This window comes from Rhineura floridana, chromosome 1, assembly GCF_030035675.1.
Source record: "Rhineura floridana isolate rRhiFlo1 chromosome 1, rRhiFlo1.hap2, whole genome shotgun sequence".
Classification (NCBI taxonomy): domain Eukaryota; kingdom Metazoa; phylum Chordata; class Lepidosauria; order Squamata; family Rhineuridae; genus Rhineura; species Rhineura floridana.
The window spans coordinates 94,489,489-94,501,596 of record NC_084480.1 but is presented as its reverse complement, the minus strand read 5'-3'; the positions used below and the strand labels follow the sequence as shown (position 1 = coordinate 94,501,596).

The 12,108-nt window shown below is 39.1% G+C and overlaps 1 protein-coding gene across 4 annotated transcripts in view; it reads right to left on the bottom strand.

Annotated features, from left to right (window-relative positions):
- Positions 1-12,108, bottom strand: part of PTCH1 (patched 1) — a 138,931-nt gene that overhangs the window by 79,848 nt on the left and 46,975 nt on the right. For all 4 annotated transcript variants that reach the window (XM_061626467.1, XM_061626474.1, XM_061626477.1 and 1 more), the window contains 3 exons: positions 3,327-3,516; positions 1,731-1,800; positions 1,522-1,613 (listed from right to left, as the gene is read on the bottom strand). In XM_061626467.1, coding sequence (XP_061482451.1) covers positions 1,522-1,613; positions 1,731-1,800; positions 3,327-3,516 — 352 coding nt within the window. The remainder of the gene's footprint in view (positions 1-1,521; positions 1,614-1,730; positions 1,801-3,326; positions 3,517-12,108) is intronic.

Sequence of the window (12,108 nt, the reverse complement as noted above, 5' to 3'; positions counted from 1 at the left end):
CTGTCTTTCTACTTTCTCCATCTCCACTTTTGATTTTGTGATGTTGACAGACTTTAAAGGCTTTTGGCTGCCTTATTTTGTAGTTCAAACTACTGTATCTGCTTAACCAGGCTTAAGTCATTATTCAAACTCTTTCAGCCAGAAAACACTACCCCCTTATCCCCCCATATATATATATAAAACCCTCTACACTGAAGGTTAAGAGATGGCCATTGCAAATTGCTTTTACAGAGACGTGCAAACCAGGGAGAAGACAATAACACAAAAGCTAAGTCTTGCATAATTAACCAAAAATGTCTAAACCGATTAAAATTAACTCTTTGATGGACACATTATGCTACATATAACAATCTCCCAAAAGAGATACCTTGTGTCACTGAACAATTGGATAAACAAATGATTAGTTTCTTCTTGAGATTATTATTTTTAATTCAAGGCAACAATTCACATACTTTCATCCAAAGACAATTGTTAGGCCATTAGTGCTATTCTACTTTTGAATTAAAAACATAAGGAAGCAAAGCTTATTTCCCTCAAAATAATCATTGCTGCCAGCACATAAGGGTAAAGCCAGGGCAGGCATTCTAAAGTGTAATGGAAGTAGCTTGAAAACAGATACATATTCACTGTATTCAGAGGCTTTTGTTTTCTGGGCAGGAATATGTTCTGAAATCATTTCAACAACACTTAAAAAGTATCTGACTTTGCCCTAAAAAGACAAGGCTGTCTCTCTTATTTTCAATTTTCTTTTGCATGCATGGGAAGAAAGAGTATAGTGGTTGTTTTCAAGCTTATTGTCTTTCAGAACAGACTTGTGCAAAAATGTGTGAAAAGCTGAAATGTGACTACAAATATCATCTGAGCGTAAAAACCACAAAACTCAGGACATGAACTAGGAGACTGTGATTTCCCTTCCATTGCATGCACCTCAAGACATAGAACATACAAATCTTAAAAATGATTGTGGAAAAACAACTCTCAATAAAGTTTAAAATTTGATCACATCAGTGTCAATACTAATTTTCCATTAGACCCAAGGTTGCAAATTAAACATAGAGCACGTTCAGATATTATTTATAAGCTGGTCCATGTGGAGTGGCTCAACCATTCCCACTGAGACAGTGGCTCCATGCACACAGCAAGCAACATCTGACCCAGCATAATTTCTTGGTCGCAATGCACATGGATGTAGCAACTAAAAAGAATGTGCAGCTTCTCTTACATGAAATTGCTGCAGCTGTACCTAGGGATGTGCTAGGTCTGATATCACATCCCTCATATAGCTACATTCATGGAGATGGAAAGACTCACAAATTTCTGAACAGGCTGTTTGCCTTGTGATTACACATCCATTATTGAGAGAAAAACTTTGTCAAATATAAAAACAAATGCCACACATGCATATCTGCAACTTCTAATATTTTATTGCTATTGTAGCATCAAAGCAAACAAGAATAACATGAAGTTCTGCCATATAATCCAAACTGGTTCAAACTGTAGAAAACAACAAACACTACTTACGGTAGATATGCAGTCCCTGACTGTAACTTTGCACCCTCCCAGAAGCAGTCCAAAGGTGTGATGATTAGACAAGGGTAAAGATGTTCTATGATCTGCCAAAGTTAGGAAAAAAGTACACACATAATTAAGAAATGATAAAGAGTTCAAGACAAAATTATAAACAGAGGAAAATGTGCAGAAGTGGCATGAACACAACAGACTATCTGTACCTTGTCCATGTAACCTGTTTCTGTGATTGGTTCCCCTGATTTATGACATAGGTGTTCCAATTTCCATTGTCTGTAAAAATTAAAAGCAAATCACATCAATACTTTCCATCTATGTACATACAAATATGTATTTATTCAATGCCATCTATGGAAATGGTCCACTTTTAGGGGAATTGTAACCTATAGGGAAAACATACTCTTAACTCCTGAATAAGGGGTCTATTGTGCAATAGCCAAAACTGTTTTTGTTTGTTACAGAGAGGACTGCTTTGTAAACAGGACTTGAATTGTGCAAGAATTGTTGAGAACACAATTGCTGAATGTGTCTGAGTTCACAGATTTTTCCCAATGTGTAAGGATTGCCTTTTGTTTGTAGCTTGCTGCTTGGCTCATTTGGAGCACTATTTTGCAGGCAACATTTCTGCCATGATGCATATTGTGGTCACTCTCATTCTTCTGGTATGCTACAATTTGAATTATACTAGTTAACCTGTATGGAACTAAAATCATGAAAGATTATAGTGGCAGTAGCAGTTGGATTGGATGGCCTTCTCATCCCTTTTGACCTGGCTGTTCAATTAATATATTTCCTCTACACTTTAGAAGGCATGAAATTGATTGCACCTCTGTCTCTCATGATCACCAGACAACAATTTAAGGCTTTTGGAAAGTAAAACATAGAATACTGTAATTTGGAGTGACCATTATCTTACCAACTGGTGAATACAAAGGATTTCTTGCTACTTTGAAACCCGTTAGTGTGTCAGGCAAAAATTATGCTGCACATTTATCTACACTGTATCAAAAACAGTTTTTGACTTTGAAATATGGCAGACTGTAAATGCCTTGAGATTTCAAAACCTGTGCTATTGTCCTTAATTAAAACCTTTGTTTAGCAATACTGATCTTAACAAGGCAATATTTATGTATATCAGCATCCCAACAACTTTAAGCACACAAGTATTTAAAATACTTTATGAACATAAAGAGGAAATTCTGTTTTCATTTATATCAATAGCAATTCTATTTGAGTATCACATAGGCATGCATGATTGTTTTCTAAAACACCTTGTTGAGAGTGACTTCAGACATTGTAGGCTAAGGTCAACATCTGGAGATTCCAGGGCTAAATCCAGTACTCAAAGGGCTGCCTATCCTGTTCCCCCACCGCCAACTGAGATGCTAAATAGGAACCAAGAAAGAGGCACCTGTGGCTAACAGATTTAGACAGCCACTGTAAGGGGTGGGTTTAAAGCACTACCCTACTTCCTCTTGCTTCCTCCAAAGTGTCCCTCCAGGAAAATGAGTTGCTGATAGGGTTGTAAATATTGAAAAGCAGATGTGCAAGTATACTGTGTTTCCACTTATCATACTCCCACATGCCTAAAAGGAAAATTGCACAGGAGAGATACACAATCTTAATGCATATCTGAAGGCTTCTGCATCTCCTCTGCATATCTTCTTCTTCACAGGTTACAACAGAAGAATACAAAGTGAAAGCATGGCACTCTCACATCTGCTTGTCAGAACTTCACATCCAAAGCAGTTTCTGGAAATAATTTTTAAAAATAGCCTTTTATCTCCATCCCACCTTACCTGTTGTACATATACACATGAACCCTGCTGGCTTGAAGTGCAGAATCAAGGTGCTGTTGGACTGCTTCTGCTGTTAGCACATTAGCACAGTCCTCTTGTGGTGTCTGAATCATGAGTTGGGGATTGAACATGGCCTCTTCTCCAATCTTCTGGCGTGTGTAACTTAACTCCCGACTCACTCGTCCACCAACTGACAGACAAATATTTACAACCTGGGATCAGCCAACAATAACTTACTCTGGATTCATGTTCTAAAAACTCACAGGCCACCAATAAACTTTCCCATATGCATGGAATGTTCTGTAGCCAGTTAAGAGCTGAAACAATTTTAAAGAGAGCTAATTTTATCTACTATGCAGCAGAAAGACATACATTCTGTTTATTAAAATAAATAAATCCATTGTTCCAGCTTCACAGAGATGTGTGTTAAGTTAATTCCTGGTTTTTCACATGATACATGGTCTTTCAGTATCATACCAAAATTTCCACATGTAGAAAGTTTATTAACAAAAGAAAAAAGAAACCTTTTCCTTACAGACCAGACCAAATATTTCTATGTTACAATTTCTTGCACTTGTATAAACAGTCTGCTGCAATGGCACATTTCAAGATAAATGGCTTCAATTTACACTCTTCTCCTAAATAATTTGGCAATGGCAGAAGGGGAAATGTTTATTTTCCATAAAAAGGAGGTAGGTGGGAAAGAGTAAATGAGCATTAGTATGCCTTGCTGCTGCTAGTTAAAACATAAAAATGCTGTTAAGTTAGGGTCACATAACCGTGCCATTTTAGAGGAACAGAGTCAGCTTCATTTAAGCAATCAACTCCAAGAGTCTAGAATTGCTCCAGTGAACTATGATTTACCAGAATTTGGAATCCAAGGCAAACTGTATCTTTTAAAAGACAACAAGCATGCTAGGGAAATAGAAATGCAGTATTTATGCAACTTGGTTTAAAGGAAGCTAAACTAAAAGTCTAAACTGAGTAGTTATGTATACCTACTCAGAAGGAAGTCTTGTTGTTTTCAGTGGTGCTTACTCCCAAATAGGGATGCATAGGATTGCAGCTTTAGTGGAAGAAAATAAATGGAAACTAAAAACAGAGTGAGCAATGGAGTTGTGATTTAACAACAGTCACAAAGGCTTGGGTCCAGAGAACTGTGCACAGTATTCCATGTGATGCAGCATGCAGGGATGAAGCTGGGGAGAGTGGGAAACCGGTAACACTACTGTGAGTGAACTGAAGTGCACTTTGGACCCAAGCCAATATTCTTTGGAAAACAGCACATAATGGTTAACGCATTCCTTAAACTAGGGATGAGGAATTGTAGCCCTCCAGAAGTTGTTGGACACCTTTCATTTATTAGGAGAGAGAATAAGGAATGCAACAGTTTAGTTATGAAAACCAACAAACAATACTGGATAACTGGTTTTCACTCTTGATTTTAAAAAAGAGTATTTGCAAATAAGCCCTTTGGCCTTCACTAGATAATTCATGCTATTTTAACAAAGTTTTCATAGACATCAGTGTGTCAAAGCTTTAACTCCGCTTGCATAAATACCAATGACATTTTGATAGTCCATCCTGTAGTTTAAATGACAAAAAGTCTGTACATTCCCATGTGCAGAATACCTGCTTTGCAATTCCATCCCCAATACCAAACATTATTTTATTCCTGGAATCAATGAAATTTAACACTAATTTCAGCCAAGAGGTCAAATCTTGTGCAAGACAAAAGACAGCATTCCTCAACTCTACTGAAAGTGACCAACTGTTTAGTATCAACAGAAATTATTGCTTCTTACTCAAGGTGCTGTCAAACTACATTAATCTCACTTAACAAGCCAAATTTAGCTAATCAGCATTACATCATAGTCAGCAGGAAAAGCTGGACTCTTTCCTTTTTCCATAAAACTAACAGCGACAGATAACTAGATGGGAGTAAAATCTTTTAAAAACCTATGAAAATTAATTTGATCAATTAGTGCACCATGTTTCAGTAGCAATTAACTATAAACAGAATTTACACATGGCAGCTTGATTTTGAGCTTAGCTTCAATGTATTTAAAAATTAAATTATTTTAAAAGATTGATATATAAATAGCTCTGCAGTAACAACCTTCCCCCTCAAAAACAAACAAACAAACCCACAAGAAAGAAAGAGCTATGTGAGAACATTGTATTTGTTGCAATTCATTTTTTAAATCTTTTTGATGTACTGACCTTGTAATGTGCTCTGGTATAGAAGTTTGTTTGATAAGTTTTATAAACTGCTTTCCCACAAGCTCTGTTCCAGTTCATCAAAGAACAAAAGACTAGACCACAAGAAACTACCACTTTTTTGTAGTCTTTTATATCATTATGCACCCAAGCAAACACATTCCCCCCTCACATCTCAAACACATTTTTATCACCCCAAGAGGACGAGTAAACCTGTACAAATGTTTCTATCCCTCCTTTCTTTAAAAATCTCTAAAAGCTGTTAAGAAAACACGACGATTCATATTGCCCATTAAAATAATGATTATATCATAATAGAAGAAACACTAAATAACTAAAACAGTTTATCATTAATTGAATAACAAAAAACATTTAGATACCCTACAACACTATCTGGAATAAAAATTGCCTTGCCTGATACCAAAAGGCCAACCAGGATGAAGTCAAGAGCAAACCACCATGGAGAAAAGAGTTCCACAGTTTTGGTGTCACTGCTGAGAAGCTCCTGTCCTAAGTAACTACCCTGCACCAGACAATGACGGAACATGAAGCAGAGCCTGCACGGGACATCTTAATATATGGATATATTACTATAGAAACTATCCATGCTTGCTTAGTAGTGCAACTCATGCAATCATGCTTGGCATAGCCAAATGCCTTTCACCCTGCTTGGAATACACTATATCCATGGTAAATAAGTGAATTGCTAGGGCCAAGCACAAACTGCAACTTGGCAAGTATGCTCCAATGTTAAATTGAACATTTGTGATGCCATGGAAAACTCATTGCTCATGCTCAAGTAATTCAAACAACCTGCTTGTTCGAGCTTAGTAGAATCTGAGCAGGGAAAGACAGCACCTAGACATATGCAGGATGATTCTGTGAACTGATCACATAAAAGGCATCATAGCAAACGATATCCCCAGAACAAAAGCCATTACAAAAGATCCTGTTAAATACCATAATAGTAGTGATTTTCTTTTTTATCCTCCCCTTCTTTATTGTTGCTTGCACTGGGATGGAAAACAATAGCAGCCATGTGTTGTACAATATAAAGTTAAATAATAGACATATAACAGTATATGAATGGCTCTTAATAACAATGCAACTTTGAACAATAAAAAAAATATATTCTTATGTTCTTAGTAGTATAGCTCCTGAACCTAGAGGGAAGATTTCAAATATTGTACTTCATTCTTGGCAGTTGTTTCCTCCAGTACTTTCCATCCATAAATTCAAGTAGAGTTTACTGCTCTTTAACATTATGCAGCATTGTGCACCAGCTGAAGCTTCTGGATCATCTTTAAGGGCAGTGCCACACAGAGTGCATTGCAGTAATCCAAATGCGATGTTACCAAAGCATGGATAGCAGGCCAGCCTATCTTGGTCTGAGAACGGCCATAGCTGGTAAACTAGTTGGAGCTGAGAATAAGCAGTCCTAGTCATTGAAGCCACTTAGGCTTCATGTGATAGTTTGGAATCCAGGAGCATTCCCAAAGTGTGCACCTGTTCCTTCAGGGTGAGTGCAACTCCATCTAGATCAGATTGTCTACCCAGTTCCCAAATATCACACACACACACCTTGTCAGGCTTCAGCTCCAGTGTACAGGTAATTTAAAATGGCCTCCGCCAACCTGGTACCCTTCAGATGATGTTGGACTACAACTCCCATTAACCCCAGCCAGCATGCTGTTAATGGGAGTTGCAGCCCAACATCATCTGAAGGGTACCAGGTTGGCAATGGCTGATTTAGAGAAATAAGCAGATACTCCTTAAGAGAACACTGCAGATTGGCTTCATGGCTGCAGCACAGTAGAAAGCTAAGCAAGCATTCCAAAGTATTTTGCTACTGTACAAGTCTTCATCTTGACAGGTTATATAAGTTATACACCTATCCTAATAGTATTTTTGAGGGTCTCGTTCCTGGCAATGGACAGGTTGGAATGTTACTGCTTTCCATTAAAATTTGCCATACTGCCTATCCATAAGGATAAGACCGTAAAAGACAGCATGTGAACTATTTGGGGTCGAAGCTCTCTGGGACCAAAACAGTAGCCATATTTTCAACCTCTACACGCATTCAAAACATACCTGGTTAGTTTCTGGAAGTTCCTGGTTGCACTGCTCCCTTGCAGATCTATTCCTAGCATTACATCAGTAGGCTCTGCATTTAGTGGGGGAGTGTGCGGGCGGGGGAGACCAGTCATTACCTCAGAATGCGCTGGCCTACAAAAGAGTCTTTAAGAAAGAGCATAGGCTAAAAGCTGCTCTGTCCACCAGAACTGAGAGGCAAACTAGACGCATGGGACAATCTTTTTTTTTTTTTTTTCAATAATTTTTATTCAGATTTTCATAAAACATACAAGACGAAATCATAAAACATTCAAAGACAAAAAACAAAATCAAAAATAGTTAAACAAACAAAAAAAAAAAGAAAAAGAAAAAAAAAAACAAAAATAAAAAATAAAGAGTAAAATATTGACTTCCCATTTGTCAAAGATCAAATCAGTTATAAGTCTATAATATATAACAATCCTGTCTCTTAAGTCATATTATAAAATCACTTTCCTCCAGTAGTTATCTTACTTAATCATCAAATCTCATAAACATTACTTTATTCTTTCCACAAAAAGTCAAAGAGAGGTTTCAATTCTTTAAGAAATATATCTATCAATTTTTTTTTCCAGATAAGCATATCGATTAATCCATCTCATTACTAATTATGATAATCTTATTGTCATAACCATAGTCAAAATAAACATTTCAATTAATCCATCACATCAGAATCTGTTAGGTTCAGTAATTTCAGTAGCCATTGTTCTATTATCCCTATTAGTTCCATTTTCCATCTTCCCTCTTCAGTAGTCTTGTTAAGTCCAGTAATTTCAGTATCCAATCTTCCATTATCAGTATTCCATAATAATCTTGCTGTCAAAGCCATAGTCATATAGTAAGAGTCTGATGGGAATTACCTCTATCCCAAATATTTTCTTGCCATCCATTCTAAATAGGTTGCTGAAATACTGCTGTAAAATCATATCTCTGTTCTTTTTTTCAAAATACACTGGGTCATCTCTTGAAAGTTTTTCCATTGTCACATGGCTGCAGTTAATTCCATAGATTTTCTCTATATTGGGCTCCATCACATCATTCCAGTCCAGAAGATTATCCATGCCATTGATAACTTTATCTCTAGAATCTTCATTAATTTCTTCAGAGATAACATTGAGTTCCAAACAATAGATTTTATTTCTAAAGTCCATAGACTCCAAATCTTGTTCCTGTTCCACGTTTGTTCCAATCTCCGGGATCTCCTCTCTCACAGGGACCCCTGTTCCAGTCTCCAGGGTCTCCTCTCTCACAGGGACCCCTGTTCCAGTCTCCAGGGTCTCCTCTCTCACAAGGACCCCTATGTCTTTAATCTCCTGTGTCTCCAAACAATAGATTTTGTTTCTAAAGTCCATAGACTCCAAATCTTTTTCCTGTTCCACGTTTGTTCCAATCTCCGGGGTCTCCTCTCTCACAGGGACCCCTTCCAGGGTCACCTCTCTCACAGGGACCCCTATATCTTTAATCTCCTGCTTCATTTTACTCAATTCAATTTTCAGCTCCTTACAATCCTGTCGCAGGTTTTGTTTCGTTATCTCAATCTCATCCATTATTTTCTGAAACATAGTTATTTCCAGATTCTCAGCCACTTTCTTAATTGTCATGGGACAATCTCAAATATCTTAGGCGCAAGTTTGCCCCATTCACATAAAAAAAGGAGGTGGGGGTCTACTTCTTACACAGAAGTGAGCATATGGGTATGGAAGCAAAACACCCCAACTCACATCCCACTGCATTTAAGTAGCTTATGCCTGACACCCTGTGCAGGAAATGTCCTAGAAAGCAGCAAAGTGCAACAAAGTTAAGGTGAATGAAGGGGTTATGCTTTTGCATACCTCTCCCATGCACTTCTGTGTAATAAGCAGCCCCCCTTCCACTTTTTGTGTGGACAGGCAAACAAGTGCTTAAGATACACATGATTGCCCCATACAACTAGTTCGACCCTTAATTGTCCTGGAAAATCCTGCTCATGCAAAGGCATCTTGCTGCTGAAATAACTGGGTAAAGTTATCTTGCATTTGGGGATTGTACAGATAAATGTCCCTTCTCTAAGTAACCAATCATATTCCTGCAACTCCAAAGCAGAGCAGTTTGTTAAATATTTAACCTCTCCTCTATGATGAGCACAAAGAGCAATAACTATGATGTGGACACCTGCCTACAAAGGGTTGCATTAAGACCATAATATTATTTCTCAGACCCTTGAACAGCTGCCAGGTGGCAACAGCTTTTAGTCATTTCTAACCTGAGGCATATTTGAACCCATGACCTAGAGGTGAAAGGCTCTGTATCCCATACCCAAGCCCTACGGCCATACTCTGTACCTCACTGATGCATAAAAACTGTTTTAAAACACCAAGCACTCCACATGCAAGTAAAGTATATGTGATTGTAAAGGATAAGCAAAATGCTCAACCACAGAACAGAACTATCATTTGAAAGGTCCAGGTTGCCCTTGCAATTTAAGTGTCAAATAATGCCTCCTTTACACTAGCATCTGTCATTCTTTTTTGTCTTCGCTGTCGTAGTTCTAGATGCCTCACAAAATTTATCATGCATAATAGTATAAACAATACAGGGCCATATCCAGAAACAGGGCTGGCGCCAGGCATGATTAGACCCTTGGGTGCCAGCCTGCCCTGGGGGCCCTGCTCCCAGCCCCCCCCAGACCATGTAGGACTGCTCCATCTACCTCTTCTTTCTGTGAATGACCTGTGCGCTGGGTGCACAGGTCACTGCCATCAACCAAGATGGCAGTGGAGGCTTCTCTAAGGGGCTGATACCCCTGCCTCCATCTTCGTTGATGGCACACATGCACGCTACGCTGAATGCATGCACATCCCTGCCATCAATCAAGATGACGGTAGGGGCATTAGCCCCTTAGAGAAGGCTCTGCTGCTATCTTGGTTGATGGCAGCTGCATGCACAGCGTGCAGGGCATTCACAGAAAGGAGAGGTAGGTGGAGTGGGTGGGCATTGCGGGCCCACACGGTTTGGGGGGACTGGGAGCTCCATCTCTGCAATCTGCGGCAGGGTTGGTAGCTGACCCTGCCAAGGATAAAGGAAGGGGAGTGCTGCTACCCTTTGGCACCAGCCCTGTCCAGGAATAATGGGGCCCTTGAACTAGTTGTGGGGGCAGTATAATTGTGGAGTGCACGCACCATTCTGAAAGTCTTATATTCTGTGTGCATATTGCATGCCGGTACAAAAGACCTATTTTATTAATCTTCGCACTCATTCTTTATCAGCACTAAGGCTGGTTTATGCATTCCACAAGTATGGTGATAGAACCCCTACCTTGTGGTCACCTCTGCTTTTGTTCTTCCCATGCAAACACTGTCATAGTGTGGCTTTTGGAGGCAGGTGGGAAGCATTAAAATGCCTTTGTGAACTTAGATTTTGTTTTTAAATGGGCACAGTACCCACCTGCTCCCCCTTCCCTTATACCTGAACAGCCTTGAAAACTGTCTTTGGAAGGGCTTTAAGACACTGGATTTGTTTTAGGTGAACCTATTGGGTTATTTCTTTTCTACAGAACAAGCCTGGCAATGTTCATATAGCAACTGTGGTAATTCCAGCGCTAATACGGAATTGTATTAAGGCACCTGTGTGGATAAGTCTTGTAGACATTGGTGTAGGCTTTATACTTGTATTAAATAAAGTACTATCCACATTCTCCCCATGTTATATGTACACCACCTATCCACATTAAGGCTTGTAGAAGTGGTTTTTTGAGGGATAGACTAGTGCTGAAGAAAGTCTGCACATCCACAACACCTTCCTGGATATCGTGGACTCTTAAGACATCATTTTTTGAGGATTAGATACTGTATGTATCGGTTAACAATCTCACTTTCTCTGAATGCCAAATGCTAGTGACAAACAGGGGAAGGCTATTGCCCTCATGGCTTGCTATTTTTAAGCTTTCCAAAGGCATTTAGCTGGCCACTGCTACAGACAGAGTGCTGGACTATATGGAGAAAACTCAGATGCCAAAGACCACAGACTGTGTTCAAGGCAGAGGCTGAGACCCAAATACCTCACCACACCTCTTAACCCTCCGTTTTTTACTCCAGTAGAAACCCATTTCTCAGGAAGCAAAATAGTATGCTAAAAGGCAATCAACTTGAGTACAAGGCAGAGGACTGAAGGTCTGATGCCCAACACAAAAAAACCATTCCTTTTAACCCACTGCTCTCTCTCACTTTTCTTTTGAAGGATCACCTCCCCCAGAACTCTCCCTTTCACACACATACCCAAAAAGCACAGCCAATGGTTTTACATATACACAGACCCCTCCTCCCCACTTTCTCCACTACTGTTACTTACACCCTACCCCCAATATATTGATAAATTTATTTTCCTCCTTTTTTTCATTCTTCCTTGATCCTGAGCAGCCAAACCAAGCCAGCATCTGAGCGGCAGCAGCTGCTACTGTAGCCACTTGCTCCCC